General features: G+C 52.7%; 1 protein-coding gene across 6 annotated transcripts; it reads left to right on the forward strand.

The window, feature by feature from the left end:
* Window positions 1–1,013: 1,013 nt before the first annotated feature.
* Window positions 1,014–20,341, forward strand: LOC117065585. 6 transcript variants are annotated; one of them, XM_033180533.1, is made up of 4 exons: window positions 16,350–16,512; window positions 18,304–18,396; window positions 18,847–19,003; window positions 19,873–20,341. In XM_033180533.1, the coding sequence occupies exons 1-4, from the start codon at window positions 16,464–16,466 to the stop codon at window positions 19,889–19,891; spliced, it is 318 nt and encodes a 105-aa protein (XP_033036424.1). In that variant the 5' UTR covers window positions 16,350–16,463; the 3' UTR covers window positions 19,892–20,341. The 6 variants fall into 6 exon arrangements, 2 of the variants coding, with proteins under 2 accessions (XP_033036424.1, XP_033036423.1); XR_004429981.1 differs by lacking the exons at window positions 16,350–16,512; window positions 18,304–18,396 and adding exons at window positions 1,014–1,497; window positions 16,221–16,342 and having other exon boundaries at window positions 18,847–20,341; XR_004429983.1 differs by lacking the exon at window positions 16,350–16,512 and adding an exon at window positions 1,014–1,497 and having other exon boundaries at window positions 18,847–20,341.
* Window positions 20,342–22,868: the final 2,527 nt, after the last annotated feature.

Genomic DNA, 22,868 nt, shown 5'->3' on the forward strand with positions numbered 1-22,868 from the left:
CTCTGCACAGTGGAAGGTAGGACCGGGTGGCAGCCCCGGGAGTAGGCCCCGCTGGCCCCTGGGAGGATTCCTCCATGGGCCTCAGCACGACACTCCTAGGCTGGCAGCTGAGGCCTGGTTCCCGTGATCCCTTGATTTGTCTTTTCTGACCTTTCTTCACAGATACCCTAGGAAGCCTGGGGACCCAGAGCCTGCCAGGGGAAGTCACACTCTCATGAAAGAGCTAGCCAGCAAGAAACTAGAACCGTGGACATGTAAGATAGACACACAAGTGGCGAGTCCTAAGACGGAAGCAAGCAGAGGGTGTGACAGAATACTGAGGGGACCAGGGAATGGCTCTTCCAGAGGGGACTTCTGAGTCGGAGACAGGAGCAGGGGAAGGAGCGGCCACGGGAAGCTCTGGCAAGAAGGCATTTTTGGTGGCGAGCAATGCAAGTGCGAAAGCCCTGAGGCGTGAAAAACGCTAAAGAATCTGTAGGAGGCCAAGGCAGCCAAGCAAAAGGAGAAAGAGGAACTCCGGCAAGAGATGGGCATTTCTCAGGACTGCGGTGGCAGGAGAAAGAGATCCCCCTGAAGGGCGTTCTAGATTCAAGCCCCTGCCCTGTGGCGACCCTGCCAAGTGGCTGGGTCAGGATCTTCCCTGTCAGGCCCAGGCCTCGTCTGCATGATGATGGGGGTAGCTTCTCAGGGTCTGGGCTCTCCTTCCCCATGTTCTCCTGTTCCCCCCATTCCCATCACCCAGATTCCGGGAGCCAGGACTGGTGTCTCCCCCACTGGAGGTTCCCAGAAGGTCTCAGGACTCCCACTGCAGTCCCGGGACGCAGGGGCTGGGTGAGAGGAAGGAAATTCTCACACAGCTTTCTCCCAGGGAGTTTGCTCTTGTTCCCAGGCTGACAACTGGCAACCCTCAGAACTCTGTTCCCCACCCCCTTCCTCCTCCTCCTCCTCCTCCACCTCCTCCTCCTTCTCCTCCTTCTCCTCCTCCTTTCCCTACCTCCCTCTCTCCCCTGCCCCCCTTCTCAGGCTTAATGACTTCCACATGGGCCTCTGGCGGCTGGAGCCAAGCCTCCCAGCATTGTCTGAAATCTCCAAATTTAGAAGAAATATGAAAATTGTCAACCACTCCTTCCTTAGGGGGTAAAAGCAACATTCTGCACCGGGGGCAGGTCAAGGCGAGGTAGTCACGTGGGGGGCGCCTGGGCCAATGGGGGCCCCTGGGAGGGCTCAGCACCCGCCTCGCCCCAACACGGGGCTCGCCTCTTCAGCTCATATAAGGTAAAAGGCAGAGTGGCCTCTGTGGCCAGGGAGCCGCAGGCAAGGGACTAAGGGGAGGGGGGCTCAGTGCCAGCTGCTTAAAAATGCCCCTGTGGCAGCGAGGGGCACCCGAGGCTGGGTCTAATTAGTTGAGAAGCAGTGACAACCCCAACCACTCACCAAACAGGCTGGTTCCCATCTCCAGGCCCCAAGGAGCCACACCTGGACCAGATCCCAGGAAAGGTAAGCACCAGCAGTAGACCTGGGGTCCGTGGATGGGGGCCTCTGGGACATTTCCCCAGCGGGATGCTGCATCTGGGGTCTTGCTCTCTTGCTAACTGGCTCTGTCCCTTTCTGGATACAGATTCTCTGGGTCTCGATGTCCCCATCTACACAGGAGCTGGAGTCAATGATCTCTAAGCATCCATCCAGCTCATCGGCTCTAATTCTGTGGTCCTGTTGGCTTCTTGGATTCCTTGTTGTTGTAGTCAATTGGGGGAAGAAGGGGCAGAGGGAGCAGTCAGAGCTAACATCCTATCAGCCCGAGCTTCACCACGGCGCCCGAGTCTGGGGCAGTCCCCCTGGCTTCTACATAGGCAGTGCTTCTTCCTCATTCTATGGGGCTTTGATTTTGCAATTCCGAGAGCTTGGGGCTCCCGGCAAGGAAAACGGTTTTCAAATAATGGTTTCAAGAAACAAAGCTGGGGAAGAAGCAATGTAAGCTCAGGCTCTGGCAGGCAGGCAGAGATCCTGGGAAGGCTGGGTGCTGACTGCACATGGAGCAGTGGGAAGGGATGCTGGCGAGAGGAGACGGGGGCACTTAGGCTCCGGCCCCAGCTCTGCTCTCAGTGCCTGGCTGTGTGGTCTTGGGCTGGCCCCTTCCCCTCTCTGGGCCATAGTTTCCCCATCTGTATAGTAAGGCCATTGGACAAAATGATTCCTCTGCAGATGTGGCTTCTGAGTTGTTTGTGCCTGAGGGACAGCCAGTGTTGGGAAGTTCCCCCAGGAGATCCCTGAGCCGAGTCTGCCCTTTGACCACAAGCTTGGAGTCCAAGCAGATGAAGCCCTGTGGGAGCTTTTGGAATTTGAGCCTGAGTGAGGGAGAGTAGCTGAAGGTTCTGTGACTGAAGGCTTGGCCAGAGGGTTGCCCTGAGCCCTCCAGATGAACTTGACTGCAACCAGCCTCTGGTGGGGAAAGGACTGATCTCTAGATTCGACCACACAGGAGTGCAGGACGTGGAAGTAGGAAAAGGATGGAGAAGACAGCAGAGGGCTTCAGAGGATGAAGCGGTGGGACCAGGAGATTCAGAGAAACGCAGAAGGCTTGTGATGGGAGGCAGGGCTGGGTAGAGGCAGAGGCTTAGGTTTGGAACTTGAAGATGTACAGACCACGTGGAGTCGGGCTCCTCTGAACACGCTCTGGCTACGTCCAGAGCCCAGAACAGAGCACAGTCCTCTAGCACCGGCCTCTGTCAGGTACCCTCACCTTCCTGCTTCTTGTCACACAAGGCCCAAGGCCAACATGGTTCAGAAGGAGGCTCTGAATTCAACTGCCTGGGTCCAACTATGGCTTGTTTACTTAGTGGACAAGTGACTCTGGGCAAGTTGCTTGCTGTGTGAGCCTCAGCTTCCTCCTCTGTAAAATGAGTACAGTTCTGAGATTGCATGGTCGTCATGAGGAGTGAAGGATGTAGGCACATAGAGCAGGATGAATGGGGCTGATGTGACATTGCAGTCCGAGCCCACACCTCCTGTGGGCAAGATACCCTGAGCTATGTTGAGGGAGAAGTGGGAATGGAACCCAGCCAGGGAATGCCCAGAGTTGCTGAAGGGCTCTGGAACAGGCTCTGGAAAGAGGCAGGAGGAATCGAAAGTCAGAGGCTGTGGGACACAGGAAGGTGATCAGCTTGAGATGCCTGAAGGACTGGGGGGCCTCCTTTCCTGCCTTTCTAGGGTATTGTGTGAGCAATGTATCTGAACCACTGTGCACTCACCTGCTGACAGGGCACCCCAGGCAGGGCCTAGGAATCTACATTACGAGCTCCCCATGAATTCCCATGCACATGGAAGGTTGGGAAATGCCAGGCTGTAGGGCAGCCTAGGACTCTCACAAACAGCCGAGGCAATGGAAGCCACAGAGAGAAAGCACCGCTTTAAGTTATTTAGCGAGCTGATGGCAGAGCTGGAAGAGAACCTGCCTCTCTGCCTGGCCAGGGATTCCATAAGGTGGTACAAATCAGGAGAAATAGATTACACTATTTGTGGAGTTCTTGTGAGGTCCAGGCATTACCTAAGATCTTCACATGAACTAATTCATTTACTCCTCACAAGAGCCAGTGAGGAAGGGGCAATTATTATCCCCACTCCACAGATGAGGTACCTGAGGTAAAGAGAGGTTAGGTGGCTTACCTGAGGTCACACAGTTCACGAGTTGTTAAGTCGTGTGTGCCAGCTGCCCCTGGGGGTGCTAACTCCCCCAGGAGTCTCCCACCTCCTGCCCTGCCTCTTAGCTACCTCAAAACTTCCTGGGGACCCTCCAGCAGGCCTCATGGAAGGGGGCAGAATATGTATGGGAGATTCTGGGAGTCAGACACTGTACTGAACAGCTTGCATTACCATTTAATCCTCCCAGGATTCCTGTGAGGCAGAAATCAGCATCGTTCCCTCGCCCTCACTTTCTAGAGAAGGAAGCCACTGCAGCTCACCCAATGTCACGCAACTAAAAAGTGGCCAAGGGGATTTGAACCCAGTCTATGCGTCTGTAGAATGCACACTCTTGGGCTGCCCACCCCAACACCTCTGAGGGCGGTAACGAAGAATCCCACCTCACAGAGGAGACGGAGGCCAGGAGGGAGGCTCTGCCGGAGCCGGAGCCCAAGCCTTCTAGCTCTGAGGCCACCGCTCTTCCATTCAACCCTGCTGCTTCCCCACAACAGAAAGTTTATCACTGGTCCCTCCCAGCCACGCCACAGCCCTTTGGGCAAAATCAGCCCCTTCCCAGCCTGGCCAGTTCTGGGGGAAAATGACACCCAACACCTATCCTTTTTTTTTTTTCCTTTTCTGAAATGAGATCTCGCTCTGTAAACCAGGCTGGAGTGCAGTGACGCTTCTCAGCTGACTGCAACCTCTGCCTTCCAGGCTCAAGCGATCCTTCCACCTCAGCCTCCCAAGTAGCTGGGATTACAGACGTGTGCCACCACACCTGGCTAATTTTTTGTATTTTTTATAGAGACAGGGTTTCGCCATTTATCCAGGCTGGCCTCAAACTCCTGGGCTCAAGCAATTTCCCCAACCTCACCCTCCCAAAGTGCTAGGATTACAGGCGTGGGCCACTGCACCCAGCCAACACCTATCCTTGAGGAATAGAAAGATCCGGGCTCCACACCACACACCATCACTGACTCAAGTGGCTGTGTCTGATTCCTGGGTGAGCCTGAGGGTTTCAGGGAAGTGATCTCTGAGGTCCTCACTGCTGGGCTTTTCCTGCAATTTCCCAACTGAACTCTCCTGGGAGCTCAGCACCATGGGGTGGATGAAGGCTGGTTCAAATTGTCGTGATGACCATTTTTGTCCACATCTCTTAGTACCCATAAGCCAGACTTTCTCCAGAGCTTATACCTAGAAGGGGTTCTGGGTCCTGGGGTGCAGGCCTATCAACTTTACAGGAGAGCACAAGATTGCTTTCCAAAGTGCCTGAACCAGGTAATGCTCCCATCAGCAGTGTTTGAGTGTCCCCATCTCCTTGACCACACTTGAAGTCATCAGATTCCTTGAAGCATATAGGTTGCACACTTCATTTTGCATGTATCAAATTTGTGTAATAAAAAATGTAAGGAAGCCATGGAAATAAAAACATAGGTATGCCTTCTGTAGGCTGCTATGCTCCTGTGCACAAAGGTGTCTAGAAGTTTGCCCTCCACCCACAAGTTGCAGAGCACCCTCATCAGGACATTTACGAAGGCCCTGGGGTGGGATGGGAACTGCCTTGTGGTCCTTCCCCAGCCCAGCAGTATGCAGTGGCCGGGGTCCAATCAAAGTTCGCCTGGGAGGGTGAGTTGCAGGAATTTGGGGGAAAGAGCCCAAGGTGGCTGCCGGCTGCTAACAGCTTGTCTAGACAGGTCCCATGGGGCTTCACCGCACATTGCGAGAGCCCTGGCCAGCCCCCTGCCCACTTGCAAAAGAGGCTGTTGGCAACAACACTTCACCACCAGAAACCTTTACTCTAGTTCGAAACATGCCTTAATGCACAGTGTGAATGACCCACTCATGGCCCACAGAGGTCCACTCACTCAGGCCCCCGTGTGTTCAGATGAGGAAACTGAAGTTGACTCCAAAGCCTGGGGGCTTTCCAATGTGGAGTGAGTCCCTGTGCCCAGGTGATGAGGGGACCAGGCGGGTCTGGAGCAGGGCTGGGTGGGGCTCAGATCTAATAGGCTGGCACTTAGAGGTGCCAGATGTGAGCCAGGCTGCTGGGTTTGAATCCTGCATCTGCCTCACAGCGGCAGTAGGACTTCAGGCGACTTACATAGGTACACTATGCCTCAGTGACCTCATCTGTCATATAGAGATGATTTCAGAGTACCTGTCTCATTGGTCTATTGAGTTGTCTGGATTAACTCACTAAATGAGCTAAAACTCACGAAGCCCTTGGAACAGTGACTGACACATAGTAAGTAGTCAATAAAAAATAACTGCTCCTGTAATCCCAGCACTTTGGGAGGCCGAGACGGGTGGATCACGAGGTCAGGAGATCGAGACCATCCTGGCTAACATGGTGAAACCCCGTCTCTACTAAAAATACAAAAACTAGCCGGGCGAGGTGGCAGGCGCCTGTAGTTCCAGCTACTAGGGAGGCTGAGGCAGGAGAATGGTGTAAACCCAGGAGGCGGAGCTTGCAGTGAGCTGAGATCCGGCCACTGCACTCCAGTCCGGGCGACAGAGCGAGACTCCGCCTCAAAAAAAAAAAAAAAAAAAAAAAAAAAATAACTGCTAAGACCAGGCATGGTGGCTCACACCTATAATCTGAGCATTCTGGGAGGCCAAGGTGGAAGGATCCCTTGAGCCCAGTATTTCGAGATCAGCCTGAAGGTCAACATAGGGAGACTCTGTCTCTACTATAAATTTTTAAATTACATTTTTATAATAATAACTGCTAAAATATGACTACTAAAGACAGCTTCTTCACAGCACAAAGAGATGCTCTTCTGGGCACCAACTCTTTGGACTTTGGGGGATAAACTGCCCTGATTCCCTCAAAAATATCACCTGCCATCTATCAAGTCCTTTCAAGTACCTGGACCTCTGAGAGAAATACCATTATCCCTCTGGGCACACAAAGGCTCAGAAAGGTTTAGTCATTTGCCCAAAGTCACACAGCCAGTACAAGGCCAAGTTGGGACTCAAACTCAGTTCTGACTGATTCTAAAATCATGTGTTTAGCTGCTGCACTCTAGGACCACCCGCAATGGGTCTGTGAACCAGAACTAGCTCTGGTTCTGACCTGCCTAGTAGGGCCTTTGGCATTTGGGGGAGGAGGCCATTGGAAGTCCGAAGCCTCCTTCCAGATTAGGCATGATTGCAGTAAGAGAAGTAAGAGACCCTTCGACCCCCCACCGCTGCTCAGGCTCAAAAATGTACACCCTGGCAAAACAGTCCTTTCTACCCAGAAGCACCCCATAGGGTGGGCTGAGTAACCTTGGGGGCCTCGTCAGTCTTGGGCTGCCCCATGCCCTGCACAGCCCACTTGAGTTCTGAGGAAGGGGCAGTTGGCTAGGTCCAGACTGGAGAAAGCCATCCCACCATGGCTCCTATGCAAGAACCCCCCGCCAGCCACAAGCCTAAGCCCCCTCCTGAAAGTCTCCTCCTCTGACCTTAGCTGTGCTTCAAGGGAGATAAGAAAGCTGCAGGCCGGGCGCGGTGACTCACATCTGCAATCCCAGCACTTTGGGAGGCCAAGGCTGGCAGATCATGAGGTCAGGAGTTCGAGACCAGCCTGGCCAGCAAGGTGAAACCCCGTCTCTACTAAAATTACAAAAATTAGCCGGGCCTGGTGCCGCGTGCCTGTAGTCTCAGCTACTCTGGAGGCTGAGGCAGGAGAATTGTTTGAACCCAGGAGGTAGAGGTTGCAGTGAGCCAAGATCACGCCACTGCACTCCAGCCTGGGTGACAGAACAAGACTCTGTCTCAAAAAGAAAAAAAAAAAGCTCCAAACTGCTCTGCTGCCACATACTCTACTCCTCCTCTCCCTCCAGGGAGGCAGGATGGGGGTAGAGTGTCTGGAGGGAGGCTGCCTGGTAGCCTGGGGATGGCATCCACAGAGGCTATGACACCACTCCTGGCTGGGCTGCTGGGCTCAGAGGCCCCCGTTCAGCCTGCCCAGAGCCTGCCAGCCACCAGGCAAGTGACTCAACAACCCCAATGAGTCTGACAGCATCTGCCCAGATGAGCTGAGCAAGGCAGGGTGAAGGAGAAAGAGGCCGGCTAGCACCAGGCCTTGGCTCTGCAGCCAGCACACCTGGGTAAGTGCCCTACTCCTCTGGGGCCTCAGGTCGTGATGTTCCCTGGTTTGGGACAGAGGGGACAGTTGAGGTCATTCCGTGTGTGACAGTAGACACCTGGATTCTCAGAGAGGGAACATCTAAGGAGCTGGGGGCACGCCCTGGATAGACAGAGAAGACGGCGGCATTCCAGGTGGAGAGCTCTGTGTACAAAGGTGCGGAGGCAGGACTACAGAGGCATTTTCCGAGAACAGTAGGGAAGCCCGGTTGGCTGGAACCGAGAGTTGGTCTGAAACTCAGAGAGGCTGGAGGTTGGAGAAACAGGAAAGGCCTAGAGTGTGCGGTAGCTTTGGCAACAGAAACCAAAGGCTCAGAGCTTGGGGAAAGTTCTCCTTGGTATCTGTCTGTCCCCGGGAGGGAGTGACTTTCTTTAGCCTATTTGTCCCTCTCCCCAAAATACCATCAGCCAAGAACCCCAGTGCAGGGCAGAGACCTAGGAATTTGGATAATGGGCAACTCTGAGATGTCAGGCAATGGGGAAAGGAGAGCTCAGGTGGGACTAGGAGAGATAGGATGCCCGAGGGCTGCAGTCACCATCTTCAGACCACTCCAGAGCTTCCTGGGAAGCAGGGACTTGTTCTGTGCAGCCCCAGAGGACATGGCAAATGGCAGCAGAATACTAGGAAGACACCTCCAATAGTCTGTCCAAAGAGGGTGAGGGGATTAGGAAGTACAGACACATCCTGAGCTACACTTTTCTCTTTTAAAATGCTATGAAAGCTATATGCATTTGGTACCCTCCTCAACTTACAATGCAGTTGTGATGGGGTTATAAGGTTACTTCGGATAAACCAATTCTATACTGAAAATATCGCAAGTCAGAAATACACATTCGGGTCAAGTGGGGTGGCTCACACCTGTCCTCCTAGCACTTTGGGAGGCCAAGGCGAGCAGATCAGGAGTTGAGGAGTTCAGGAGTTCGAGACCAGCATGGCCAATGTGGCAAAAACCCATCTCTACTAAAAAAAAAAATACAAAAATTGGCCGGGTGTGGTGGCACGTGCCTGTAATCCCAGCTACTCAGGAGACTGAGACATGAAAATCCCTTGAACCTGGGAAGCAGAGGTTGCAGTAAACCGAGATTGCACCACTGCACCCCTGGGCAACAGGGCAAAACTCTTGTCTCAAAAAATAAACAGAAAAAACACGTTCAACTTATAATACTTTCCATTGACGATGGATTTATCAGGAAGTAGTCCCATCATAAGTTAAGGAACATCTGTAGTGAGCTCTTCATCACCAGAGGTATGTAAGCTTAGTAGAGACACCATAGAGAGAAGCCAAACATCAGAAGAGGTTGGGCATCATAGCCTTTCCTACCACCAGCCTCGGATCTCACATGCCAGCTCTAGCCGCTTTGGGAAAATCATGAGCTGAGCCTTCCTGCAGCCTGGATGTCAGATTCCCAGCCAGACATGACATCAGTTCTGCCCTAACTTTGCACAAGGGCCTCTTGGACCTCCTACCTCCTACCTCCCACTTCCTTTCCACTGCTGCCTCCTGCCTTCCCAGGGGACACCAGGCCTGACCAAAGAGACTTGGAGCCTGGTTGTGAGATGGAGGTCCCCGGGGAACATTCAGCTGATGGCCTTCCGCCCGGCAGAAATGAGACAAAGGGGGCCAGGGTCCCTGGGAGCCCTGTTCACACGCTCCAGAGAGTCTGCGTGGAAATTCCAGGAGGGTCACAGGAAAGCTTCAAATTTAGAACCACGATGCTTTCTTTTTTTCCCCCTTTCTCTTCTGTTCCATCCTTTCTCTTCCCTCAGTGGTCAGAGGGGGTGTCATAGGAGGCTGGGAAAGGAAAGCAAGAATCCTCTTGGGCTGAGTCACAGAAAAAGCATGGAGAGACGGAGGGTGTGGAGTAGATTGGGTGGCCCACCAGACAGGGCTTGGGGAAGTGGACAGCAGCGTGGGAGATGATGGAGAGGACCTAGAAGTCAAGGGCATGGCCAAGCACCTGTGGGGGTCCTGGAGCAGTGGGCAACTACATCGCCCGGGCCAGCAGCCCTCCCTAGATACTGAAGACCAGAGCTGCCAAACCTGGGTTCAAGTTGGGTTCAGAGAGTCAGCCCAGGGGTTTCTAGAATAGAGACAGAAGGATCTTGGGAATGGGGCTTCCAGGAATCTCAGGCAATGTGCCCCCACCTCACACTGACTGCAGAGCTCAGAGTCATACAACATCCATCACGTTCACTCTGGCGCCCCTGGTAGATGCTTAATAAATATTCCTGGTGTTCAATCCCATACTCATTGCATCATAGTCCTTTTAGAGCTGAGGGACCTTAAAGAGGATCAGGGCCTATCTCCTTGTGTTATAGATGCAGAAACTGAGGCCCAGTGACAAGGAAAGACATGCCCAAAATCATGCTGCCAGACTGACCACATCCTTTGCTTCTTCTCTGCCTTCTAGCCAAAGATGGAGACTATGGTACACTCTTCACAGTCAAGGGCAGGGGACAGAGGAGAGGCGGTGCCAGGCAGGATGCAACTATCTCCAAGGGATAGTTAGAGGATGGCAGCCTATCTTGAGTTCTGGCTGCTCTGCCCAGGAGGTCCCTTTGAACAGCCAGAGATGGTCCCCAATGCTGTTGGCCTCCTGCAGAGGAAAGAGCCCAAGGCTGGGAATGGAAACCCTTGGTTCTATTCCTGGCTCTGTCCTAACTCTTCATATGACTTTCAACGTGACCTTGAGCATGCAGCTTCCTCTGGCCTCAGTGTGTCCAATGAGAGGCTAGACCCAGCCAGGCATGGTGACTCACTCCTATAATCCCAGCACTTTAGGAGGCTGAGGCAGGCAGATCATGAGGTCAGGAGTTTGAGACCAGCCTGACCAACATGGTGAAACCCTGTCTCTACTAAAAATACAACAAATTAGCCGGGTGTGGTGGTGGGTGCCTGTAATCCCAGCTACTCAGGAGGCTATGGCAGGAGAATCACTTGAACCTGGGAGGTGGAGGTTGCAGTGAGCCAAGATCACGCCACTGTACTCCAGCCTGGGCGACAGAGCAAGACTGTCTCAAAAAAAAAAAAAAAAAAAAAAAAAAAGAGGCTAGACCCAACCAGCTGGGCAGTGGGGTATTCCAGCCATGATCTGCCTCCTGTCTCCTGCAAGGACTCCTCTCCATCGGTCTCGGTCCATCCCAGATTTTACCTGCCCGGCTCGGCACAGGAAGTGAGTGAGGCACAGAAAGAAAATAGCAGCTCAGGGATTCTGTTTCACCTCATAGCAGCATCTTCTATGCCCAGGCTTTGCTTTCTAGCTGTGAAATTCCCAGAGAGACAAAAAGCTAAGAAAACCCTTAAGATCACCCCAGTGAGGAAAGCTGAGACCAGAGAGAGTCCACAGATGGCTCAAGGTCACACAGCAAACTGGGAATGGGCCTTGGGTTTCCTGACTCCTAGCAGTGCTCTTGCCACTGACCACACTGCTCTCCAGAATAACAGGCACATAAGCTGTCCTTGTGTGGACCCCGGCAGCCATTTAGCTTGGTGGCTTAAACCCCCATACAGGGAGCTACGATCTCTTCCCCTGGCTGAGACTCAGTTTCTTCTTCTATAAAACAGAGACAGCCAGGTGCAGTGGCTCATGCTTGTAATCCCAGTCCTTTGGGAGGCGAAGGCTGGTGGATCACCTGAGGTTAGGAGTTCAAGACCAGCCTGACCAACATGGTGAAACCCTGCCTGTACTAAAAATACAAAAATTAGCCAGGCGTGGTGGCAGGCGCCTGTAATCCCAATTACTCAGGAGGCTGAGGCAAGAGAATTGCTTGAACCTGGAAGCTGAGGTTGCAGTGAGCTGAGATCGTGCCACTGCACTCTAGCCTGGGGGACAGAGTGAGACTCCATCTCAAAAAAAAAAAAAAAAAAAAAACAGAGACACAGGTTGGACCAGATGTCTCTAGAAGACTTTCTGCCATAACACTAAGGATCTACCAGGACCCCAGTGCTTTCCTGGGAGGCCCCTGCCAACACCTACCTCAGCCCTATCTTCCACAAGGGTAGGGCCATCCAGGCCAGGAAATCCCACCAAGTCTTCCCCCCGATTCAGCCCTGTCCCACCCCAGACCCTGGGGCTGGACTTCATCCAGAATTACAGGCCCCAGCCCAGCTCCCGCTCTGAGGATCTGGACTTTTTCTTACCATAAAAGGGCAAGCGTGCCTCTCTTGGTCCCTGCTGCCAACCCTGCTGGGGGAAAGACTAAGCTATTTTTAGAAAACTCAAGGGCTTGCTCCTGAACTTGAGATGGGGTGTCTCTGCGCCTGCACCCTGAGAGCCCCCTCCCCATCTTTCTTCCTCCTCCTTCTTCTCCCATCGCTCTCTCCCTTCCCTTTCTCTTCCTCTCTGTCTTGCTCTCAGTCTCACTCCATCCATCTCTCTTCCCTTTTCGCTCCCTCTCCTCCCATCTCGCATCACTGTTCTGTCTTCCTTCCCCCTCACTTCTTCCTTCTCCCAAAATCTTTTCATAGTCAGCTTCCCTCCCCCACTTCTCTCCCTCAGATCTCCTTTCTGGTGGTGGAAGAAAGTAACACATCTGCACTCCCACCCCTTCTTAAACACTATTTACAACATAAATTCCAAACATCCGCCATCTGGTTCTAGGAAGGGCCAAAAGATATTTGGAGAAGGAAGTCATGATTATTCCATCTTCAAAGCAAAAGGAACTTAAAGGCCCTCTTCTCTCCACCTTCCTCCCGAGGCCCCTTTGTTTAACATCTGGCCGATCAGGATCCCCCAGTGAGCAGAAGAGGTCAGGACATTTGCTGGAGTCCCAGCTGAACCTGTGACTGGCTGAATCACTTTGAGTTCCTTGCTTCTCCTCTCCATGCCTCAGTTTCCTCATCTGAACAATGGGTGCAAGACTAGGGTGCTTCCAGCACTGATGTTCTAACACTTCAAGTCCTGGTGCAGAAAATCCACCTGGTCCAGATCACTGGGGCCTACTTTGGGACTGAGCAATAAAGGGTAGGATGGGGGCAAGGGAGTGGGAGGCATTGAGGGAGTGCCATTCTCATTCCCAGATGCATCAGTTTCTCTCTCGCTCCATGGAGATCTATGCCAGCCATTCACCTGCATTCACACGCACACTCACACCAGGGAATGGGGTGGGGTCAGACCGTCCCTCCGTGTCTGACCTAGAAGGACTTGGGACACTCTGGAGTCCAGTCCTATCCCCACCACATCATGTAGATGCGGGCCTTTGAGGCTCAGAGAGGGGAATACCCTTGTCCACAATCACATAGCATATCTACAGAAAACCTGGTACCTAGCCTGCAGCTCCTCCCACCCAAGACATTCCAGAAGAAATCAACATCTGTATTGTCTAGAAAGCATTGCCCAGTCCCAGCGAAGCCCCTGAAACCCTGGAGGTCCATGCTCTTTGCAAAGCTATTAGGACAGAGGGAGAACCAATGCCTTTTTTTTTTTTTTTTTTTTTGAGACAGAGTCTCATTCTATCACCCAGGCTGTAGTGCAGTGGTGTGATCTCTGCTTACTGCAGCTTTCGCCTCCTGGGGGGTTCAAGCAATTCTCCTGCCTCAGCCTCCCGAGTAGCTGGGATTACAGGTATGTGCTACTGTGCCCGGCTAATTTTTGTATGTTTAGTAGAGATAGGGTTTCACCATGTTGCCCAGGCTGGTCTCGAACTTCTGACCTCAGGTGATCCACCTGCCTTGACCTCCCAAAGTGCTGGGATTACAGGCGAGAGCCACTGCGCCCCGCCGAGAACCAATGCCTTCAACATGATGTGAATTTCTTTTAACAAACAGCACAGAGGGGAGAAATGCCATGGGAAAGAGGCAGAACACCACCACCACCAAAAGGAGAAGCCTCCTTGCCTCTGGAGATGGATGGTTTTCCAGGGCTCAGATGGTCTTACCTATACTGACAATGCTTTCTCTGTTCACAAACTCCTCTCCAGAAAGACCAACGTACAATACACCGAAATATTGCCAAGAGATATTGACTCTGGTTATCACTCTGTAAAAATGATATGATGAGTAGCTGGTCTTACAAAGGAGCTGTGAGAATGCATGTAGGGCTGCCTGGAGCCAATCTTTACTAACTGCGTAACAAGAAGGGAGTGCTGTGACCCCTGGAGCCTCAGTAATGCAGGGATAAGAATGGTACCTAATTATTTAAAACAAGGATCTCTGAGTAAAGAAACAAACAATTAAAAGAATGGTACCTAATTCAGCCAGGCACAGTGGCTCATGCCTCTAATCCCAGTGCTTCAGGAGGGCACGGCAGGAGGATCACTTGAAGCCAGGAGTTCGAGACCAGCCTGGGCAACATAGCAAGACTCCATCTCTACAAAAAATTAAAAAATAAAAAATTAGCCAGGCATGGTGGCATGCGACTGTGGTCCCAGCTACTCAGGAGGCTGAGGCGGGAGGATCGCTTGAGCCAGGAGTTCAAGGTTACAGTGAACTGGCTGTGTCACTGCACTCCAGCCTGGGCAACAGGTGTTGCCCTGGAAAGTAAGATCCTGGAGAGCAAGACCCTGTCGCTTTAAAAAAAAGAAAAGAAAAGAAAGAAAAGAAAATTATTGGTACTTAACTCATAAGTCACTTTGAGGATCAGATGAGAAAAGCTGTGTAAAATAAAGCACTTAGCAAGTGTGGGGTGTATCAGAAGCACCCAATGACATGTTAGCTGTCATTATGGTTACAGCATGTCCCAACGTGCCTGGTGCCCAGTCAGCCGGACAGGTGATGGCTCTTACCTTTGTCACTCTTTTCCCAGTTTCTGCCCTCACCGAAGGGCCAAGTGACAGGGACTCACAGGGATCCTGGTGTCTATACCCCACCCGTCCCCAGGGCCTGAGCCGCTCGAGGCAAGGCTTGGGATTCTAGGCTGGGCAGGTCTTTTTTTTTCCCCTCTCTTCCCTTTTCCCTGCAATGCTCTTGTTTCAGCCTCAAACTGCGTTCCCAGGGCTTGCTCAAAACTCCCCGGAGCAACCCTCCCTGGGGAGGAAGTGCGGAGCGTGTGAGGCTGGTGAACTCAGCTGGGGTGTCAAGGGGGTGGGAGGGCACTCTGGGAACAGAGGCCCAGGGAAGCTGTGCGACAAAGGGGACATGGAAAGGGACACGCAGGGGCTCCCACAGCTTCCCCAGATGCCTCTTCAGACCTTTGCTCTCTCCCTGCTTCTGCTCTTCCTCCCATGACTGGGCTTTGCTACGGCCCCAGCCCCATGCTAATAATAGAAATGGCAGCCATTTATCATGGGCTTATGATGTGCCTGGAAATAGGCTCGCGCTTGACATCTGCCTCATTTGACCTTCACAAACAAGACTGTGAGGTCGGAAACAGGCTCAGAGAGGTGAAGACACTGGCTTTAGACCACACAGCTAGGAAGTGCTAGAGACGAGATTCAAACACAGGTCTGCATGACTCAAAGCCTGTGTCTTTTCTTTCCAGGCATGTGGTGGAAACCCTAGGGCCCTGGAGCCCAAGGAGAGCAAGGGCTGTAACAAGTGCACAGGCATGAGTGAGCTGAGAAAGGGGAACTGTGAGCAAAGAGGTCCTCCCAGAAAGAGCTGGGTGTGTGAGTTCGTGAGCTTGCCTGGAGCCCTGGCCTCAGCCTTCTCACTAAGGTGCCATCTGGCTCACAGATGTGGCCTGTTCCCAGCCCCTCATGTTTCTTGGAAATGAGCAAGGCAGGAAAGGGCACGGGGCTTCTGCGATGACCATGGCAATGATAACTTTGACTTGTGGTCATCCAGCCAGCTACTGCCCACGCCCAAGAGAAAGCTGGATTGAGCATCAGGAGCCTGGGTTCAAGTCTGCCTCTCATGCTGTCCCACAGGTGACCCTGGGCAAATCGCACAGGCTCCTGGAACTTCAGAAAGGGGAAGAATTATTCCTACCTCTGGCGACATCAGTGAATGTGCCTTGAGTTATGGGAGTGTTTTGCAGGCTGAAAGCTTTGTGTACATGGGAGGCATCAAAGACAGCCACAAGCCTGTCCCTTTGGTCTTGGACATCATGTTAACCCCAGATTTTGATTAAACCCTACCTGTTCCTTTCTCATGTGTGAGGCTGAGGTGGGGGCATTGGTCAGAGGAGCCTCTGGGAAATTTCCTTTCAGGACAGTTCTTTTGTTAAGGGGCCTGGGTGTGCTGAGAAGGGAAGGTGGCTCCTCCTGCTCTTAGAGCTTGGAGTTTCTCAGAAACTCTCCCTTCAAAGCCAGGCAGGCCAAGAAGGGATAAGGGTTGTGCAGGGCCCAAGGGGCAGGATCTCTGAGGCCCAGAAGATCTCAGTAGGTTTAGCCCAAGAGTACCCAGAAGTGGCCCAGGCCCATCCTCCATCCCTCAGAGCCTGGCAGCCTGGTCAGGACCCTCAGAGGCCACGACCGTACCCAAAGGGCACCCTGGTGTCCTTCTGACAGGTGAGATCTTTGTTTCTTTCAGGCAAGGGCACTGACTGTTGGGAGCCACCCCTGCCACGCTGGTGTTGGAGAAGCAAGAACTCTGGAGAGGCAGCCTCCTGGGACCAGAGGAGGGCCAGCAGCAGGCAGCTCAGAGACAGAACTGTGAGCCCACCCCACCTCTACCCCTCCGGCACACACATCCACTCCCCACCCCAGCCCACCTGCAGGCAGCTCCTGGAGTAACCTGGGTCTCGCAGGATAAACTCCCCACCCCAACCTCAGAATGACCAAGAAACCGGGCCTCAGGATGATGAGAAGCAGAATGGGCCTTGGTAAAGGAAGCCTCCCCACTGATTGGTGGCAGTGTGGGCAATTCGGGGCTGTCAGAGTCTGGGTTGTAGGTAAAAAGAAATGGAACCCAAGAAGGGAAATCCAACTAGGAGCCAAGAATCCGGTCTACCCCATTCTCCTTACAAAATAGCACTGCAAAACCTGTGTGATTTGGACATAAAGCCTCTGTTATTCAACTTGATTTGGTGAATAACAGACTTGAGAGAAATGTGGGAAAATAATAGTAATCTTCCCCAGAAAGTGAGCTCCTAAAGCAGGAAGACGTGGGGCTGTGTGATCTTGGATGAGTCAGTCAACCTCTCTGAGCCTAGTGATAAAGAGCCAGCTCATAGGACTTTGAGAGGGTTTGTGAGGTTGGGCTGGTGTCCCCAGGCGTGGCCCTTGGCACATGGTGAAACTCAAGAACACAGAGCATTTTTTACCATTCATCACATTATTCCCACACTTGCCAATTTTTAAATTTCATGCTCATGGTGGAACAGGTAGGGCGAGGTGCCAGCTCCATAAGACAAGTGGAGAAACTGAGGCCTGTGGAAGTGAAAGCGTTCACTCAGAGTTGCACGTAGGGTCAGTTGCAAAGGGGAATTCTGGCACCAGTTCTCATGTGGATGGAAAAAGTGCAGGAAGATTTGGAGGTGAGCAGAGGAGAAGGGAGGAGGAGGCAGGGTTCCAGGAAAGGAGCTGACACTCAGGGATGTGGGACAAGTCGCAGGCCTGTCTTACATAACATGGTCCACCTGTTCACCTCTGCATGCCCCACAAATGTGTGCAAACGTGCACCCCGGCACAGCGCACACCCAGGCCTCCCTCACTAGCAAATAAGCCACAGAGACTGGGTTTAAACAAATTGGATTAGGAGGGCTGCAGGCGCCTCCTCCCACCGACTGTCCAGCTCCGACACTAAACAGGCCTGCAGAACTGCCAGCTGTGGTCTCTCGGACACACTGACAGTCGGTCCTTTGCTCCCTCACCCCACCCGTGGGCCTCAGGAAGGGGGCTGGGGTCCGAGAGGATGCCACAATGATGGATGGGGTGAGGGAGGTTCCAGGGCTAGCTCAACAGCGCACAGGATGTTAGTGCTTTTGTGAGGCACATTTCCGAACAGTTCCCAGACGCACCCCCTCTTCCCCCCTCACCTTCCCCTCCGGCAGCCTCTCCCATGGCCACTGCTGCTGGCTGGGACTTGGGCCCAGCCTGAGGCTTCAACCAGAGCCCCGTCCTTGAGCAGACTCACCTCATCTTTCAGTCCTGCAGCTGGGCTGAGCGGGGAGTGGTCAGCTCAGAAGACACTGGCCTGGGGATAAGACACGGGGAATGCCTCAGAGGGAAGAAAGAGCTTGTGAACAGGCAATGCTGGTCTTAAAGGTGGCATCTTGGTGCTTTCTCATGCCTTGTTTTCTTTCATCCTCAGAATGTGGCTGAGGGTGAGGGGACGGGTGTGACTGCCAAAACTTCCTTTCTTGGTGATTCCACAACACCCCTTTCTGATCCCTGAGCCTGTGCCATGCCCTGTGTGATGTGCCGGGGACACCAGGGTGAATACTTACAGTCTCTGTCTCCCTTCCTTCGCGGAACAGCCTCCTTCAGGCTGGGTCACTGGGCACTGGGGCCTCCCTGGTCTTCCAGGATTGCAACTTCACAGAATCCCTTTTCCATAAGGCACATGGAAGGGACTGTCACCCGCAATGGGAGCCTTGACAACCAGCCAATTCAGAACACAGACCTTGATGTCGGACGGCCCGGAGTTCAAATCCTGCCTTGCTCTCTTTCAGCTGGAAAGCTGTGGTCAAATTACTTAGCCTCTCCAAGCTGGTTTTCCCTTCTGCAAAATGAGGATATACAAGCTGCCACCTCACAGAATGACTGTGAGAATTAATTCTTATTTTCCACACCCTTATTTGAGAGGCCCAGAGAGGGAAGCCCAGAGAGGGAAAGGGCTTGGTTAGGATCACACCATGAGTTGGGGGTTAAGTCAGTATGGGGTAGGTCCCCTCTTTCTCTGGGTGTTCCTCTCTCCCATCCCTTATCTCAACATAAATCCTCCCCAATTGCCCAGGTTGTCCAGGCAATTCCTGCCACATGTCCTGGGGCCTGCCCTCCACCTTCAGCCCTGCTCTGGCCTCTGCAACAGCAGAGTCCTGGGTGACCAGCAATGACCCCCAGCCCTCTGAGTGCTGGTAGAGGGTGGGGGAGCTCTGCGGCAAGCTCCCAGCCCAGAGCAGCCTGGCCATATAAGGGAAGGAGCCCAGGGAGGCCTCCTGGCTCAGGCCTGGCGAGAAAACCCAGACAGCCACTGTTTATTTTCTCCTCCCCAGCTCACCCATGCCTCCCCAAGCCTGCCGACAGAAGACAGAGGGTCCCCCGCAGCCCAGGGACATTTCCTGAAGACATGGGGAGCACAGAGGCGGAAACAGCCCATCCACCCAGGAGCGGCCCGCAACGCTGCCGGCAGCCGGCACCCAGAGCCATCAGGTAAAACTGAGGCCACCTGGCTCAACATTGCTTTTCACAGAAGGGGAAACAGCCACAGAGAGAAGGGTCTGGTAAGAAGTGCAACCTGGGACCCCCAAGCGGTGGCTCTCATCCTGACTGGGGATCCAGAGTAGGAGGGAGCCTTCGGTGGGGTAAGTGGAATGGGGGAGGGGTGGCCAGAGACCCCTCTTCTCAGTGAGGCCCTCAGGTGAAGGAGGCAGGGGTTGGGACAAGTGCTAAGTGTGCAAGACTCCAGGGAAGAGCTGCTGGAGCCAGGAGAAGCCCCTCCCTCCCGACCCCTCTGCCCCTCCTCTCAGCCCAGCTGCACTGACTCCTCCTCTGGGAAGCCTTCTCAGCTTCCCCAGGGGTGGGAACCTTTTTGTCCTCTGAGTGTGCTTGGCTGTCCTTTCTAGGGCATGCTCTCTCTTTCTCTCTTTCTCTGTCTCTCTCTCTCTCTCTCATCCCACTTGAGTCTGTCCCCTGTTCACCTTGTGAGGGGCATTTTCCTTCTACTAAATCTGACTGAGGTCCTCCAGGTCAAGGACGGCGTGTCTCTCAGTCCCACTTCCCCTTGGCCCATAGAAAAGGCAGTGTGCTGAATGGAGAGGTGAAATGATTAGACCCTGCCCCCAAACCTAAGGTCTGGCCAATTGGTCAGGGCATGAGACATTCAGTGTAGAGGTTAAAATGGGGGCCCTGGGTTAGGAACCCCAGTTCAGTTCCCAGCTCTGTACCCTTGGAAAAATCCGTTCCCAGGGAGCTTTGTGGATGCACAGGGACTTGCGTAATGAAAACATTCAATATCCAGGACTATAAAATTCCACAAATGACCATGCTTATTACATTCATAATCATGATGATTATTCCAGACACAAAGGAACAGAATGAGGCACCAACAGCCAGAGGTGGGCAGATTCAAGGGCCACAGAGGAAATGGAGGCAAACACCTTCCCCTGGTCAGAGTCTGTGCCTCAGCCCTTCTCCCTGCATCAGTTTCTCCTTCAGAAGCGTGGGACTACCTCCCATCTAGTTCCTGGTTCTAAACCCAGGGGAGATGCTATCTTTGCTGCAATAATCTTAGCCTACATCTTGGAATGGAAATGGCCTTGGTGGAAATGGTCTTCAACTCCCCTGGTCCAAGCTCAGGCCCTGTGACCCTGGAACAATCCCCTTCCCTTCCCGGTCCTCCATGTAGAAGCAATAACATTCCCTTGCCAGCGGCACCAGCCGTTCTGATGATTAAATGGGATCGGACACTGTTCCCCAAACTCAGTCATTCAGATGCCCCTATTTTATTTCTTCTATGTCTGCAAACGATTATAATATTTTTAAATGTAAGATGAGTCCTTTTTAATACAAATAGAAACAGCTACTGTAAATAGAAAACTCTGATAACAGAATGCCCACAACAGAATGGATCAGTTTCTCCCTGACAATTTGCTTTCCATTCTGTTGTGTCCTGTCTCCCAGCAGAGGCTACAAACCCCCCCACATCACTTACCCACCTGCTGCACATGAGAAGCCAAAGGTAGTTTATCTGAAAGGGCTTTGGAAATAATCACGCACCAAGTGAAGGCAGAGGACACACCTTGTCAGCTTCGTTCTCGGCAGCAAATCATCTCTTTTTCAGGATAACCCTGCCTGATTCTTACCGAAATCTCCTTGCTGAACATGCTAAGCTCTTCTCTCTCAGGGGCAGTGGGAGCCGTGGAGAGTGGAGTAGACCAGCTGTCTGTGACCCCCAAAGGAGTCCAATGTTAGAATCACTCCCCAGCCAAATGCAGGATTTTTAAAAATCTTATTTATTTATTCATGTAGAGACCAGGCTATGAGACTGGCTAATTTTTTGTATTTTTTGATAGAGCAGGATTTCATCGTGTTGCCCAGGCTGGTCTTGAACTCCTGGGCTCAAGCGATCCACTGGCCTCAGCTTCCCAGAGTGCTCGGGATTACAGGCGTGAGTCACAGTGCCCAGCCACCAAATGCAGTTGAAAAGAGTTCCTGCAAGAGAATTCCACAGAAGAGGAAAGCAGGTCTCTGGCTGGCAATACCTTAGACAGAGGTTGTCCTCTCCATAGGCTGTCAGAACTGACCTGCTGACCTAACCGGCATGATAGACCACAGGGAAACATTCTTTCTGCTCTTCCCAGAGTGAGGCCGAACTTCAGCTTTCTGCTAGAGGTGGCAGAGACAGACCTTTTTTTTTTTTTTTTTTTTTGAGTCTCACTCTGTCACCCAGGCTGGAATGCAATGGCAAGATCTCGGCTCACTGCAACCTCCACCTGCCCGGGTTCAAACAATTCTCCTGCCTCAGCCTCCCAAGTAGCTGGGATTACAGGCCCCCACCACCAAGCCTGGCTAATTTTTGTATTTTTGGTAGAGACGGGGTTTCACCATGTTGGCCAGGCTGGTCTCACTCGATCTTCCGACCTCAGGTAATCCGCCCGCCTTGGCCTCCCAAAGTGTTGGGATTATAGGCGTGAGCCACTGCACCTATCATTTTTGTTTTTTGGTTTTTTTGTTTTTGTTTTTGTTTTTTGTAAGAGACAAGGGCTCCCTATGTTGCCCAGGCTAGTCTCGAACTCTAGGCTCAAGCGATCCTCCCGCCTGAGCCTCCCAAAGTGCTAGGATCACAGGCGTGAGTCACTGCTCCCAGGTCCGTTTTTGTTTTTTTAAGGAGATATATTTTTTCTGTTCTCTCTCAGTCCTGAAGAAAGGCTACCTACCCCCTTCAGACATTCCTGAAAATGCATGTCATCCAACATCAAGGCCACCACAGTGACCACTAAGCAATGCAAGAAGGTCCTCTGGGGTGCCCTGAGATCTTGGCAGGGCAGGAAGAGTGAGAAGGGGCTTTGCCTGCTCACCTGAAAGTTCCCACCCAAGCCAGGCCCAGAAAACAAAATGAATTATCTACATGGTCATCCAATCAGCCACCAAATGGCATTTCCTGGGTCCATCATCATGTACCAAGCCATGGGTCAGAGCCAGGGCCCCCCAAATTAACAAGACACAGGCACTGTCCTCAGGAAGTGGAGATCTAGCCAGGTGAGACACACAGAAATAACACTGATACTAGAGATAATGAGATTGGGAATTATGATTCAGCCATTCAACCTGGGCTTAGGTGGCATCTACACCACCTGTCCCTGATTTCAGTAGTGAGCACAGTTGACAAGGTCCCTTCCCCTCGCAGGTGAGCCATGTGGTCCACAAGTGGAGGTGGTTGTAAGTGAAAACCACATTACCAGCATGGTAAAGGGTTAGAAAGAGGGAACAGGGTGGGTGAGAACACAGAGCAGGGGGTGCTGATGGCTAAAGAAGTCAAGGAGGGGCTGGGCTGTGGCTCATGCCTATAATCCCAGCACTTTGGGAGACCGAGGTGGGTGGATCACCTGAGGTCAAGAGTTCTAGACCAGCCTGAGCAGCATGGTGAAACCCTGTCTCTATTAAAAATACAAAAATTAGCCAGACATGGTGGTGCATGCCTATAGTCCCATTTACTTGGGAGGCTGAGGCATGAGAATCGCTTGAACCGGGGAGGCAGAGGTTGCAGTGAGCTGAGATCGCGTCACTGTACTCCAGCCTGGGCGACAGATGGAGACTGTCTCAAAAAATCAAAAAAATCAAGGAGGATTTCCCAGAGTGGACACTTGATTAGAGACCTAGCACAAGAGGGGGAGATGGGCAGGGAAAGTGAGGGGGAGCAGCACAGTCCCGGGGAGCCCGAAGTGGGTAGGCACAGGGCTCCCTGCGAGAATGTAAGGACATCTATGAACTGTAGCCCAAGAGGAAGAGGTCACTGGGGCCAGATACGGCAGGCCCTTGCAGGCTTTGGGGAGGGCTCCAGAATTCAGCCTGAGGG

Source organism: Trachypithecus francoisi, unplaced genomic scaffold (assembly GCF_009764315.1).
Source record: "Trachypithecus francoisi isolate TF-2019V2 unplaced genomic scaffold, Tfra_2.0 Lachesis_group2, whole genome shotgun sequence".
In the NCBI taxonomy this organism is placed as follows: Eukaryota; Metazoa; Chordata; class Mammalia; order Primates; family Cercopithecidae; genus Trachypithecus; species Trachypithecus francoisi.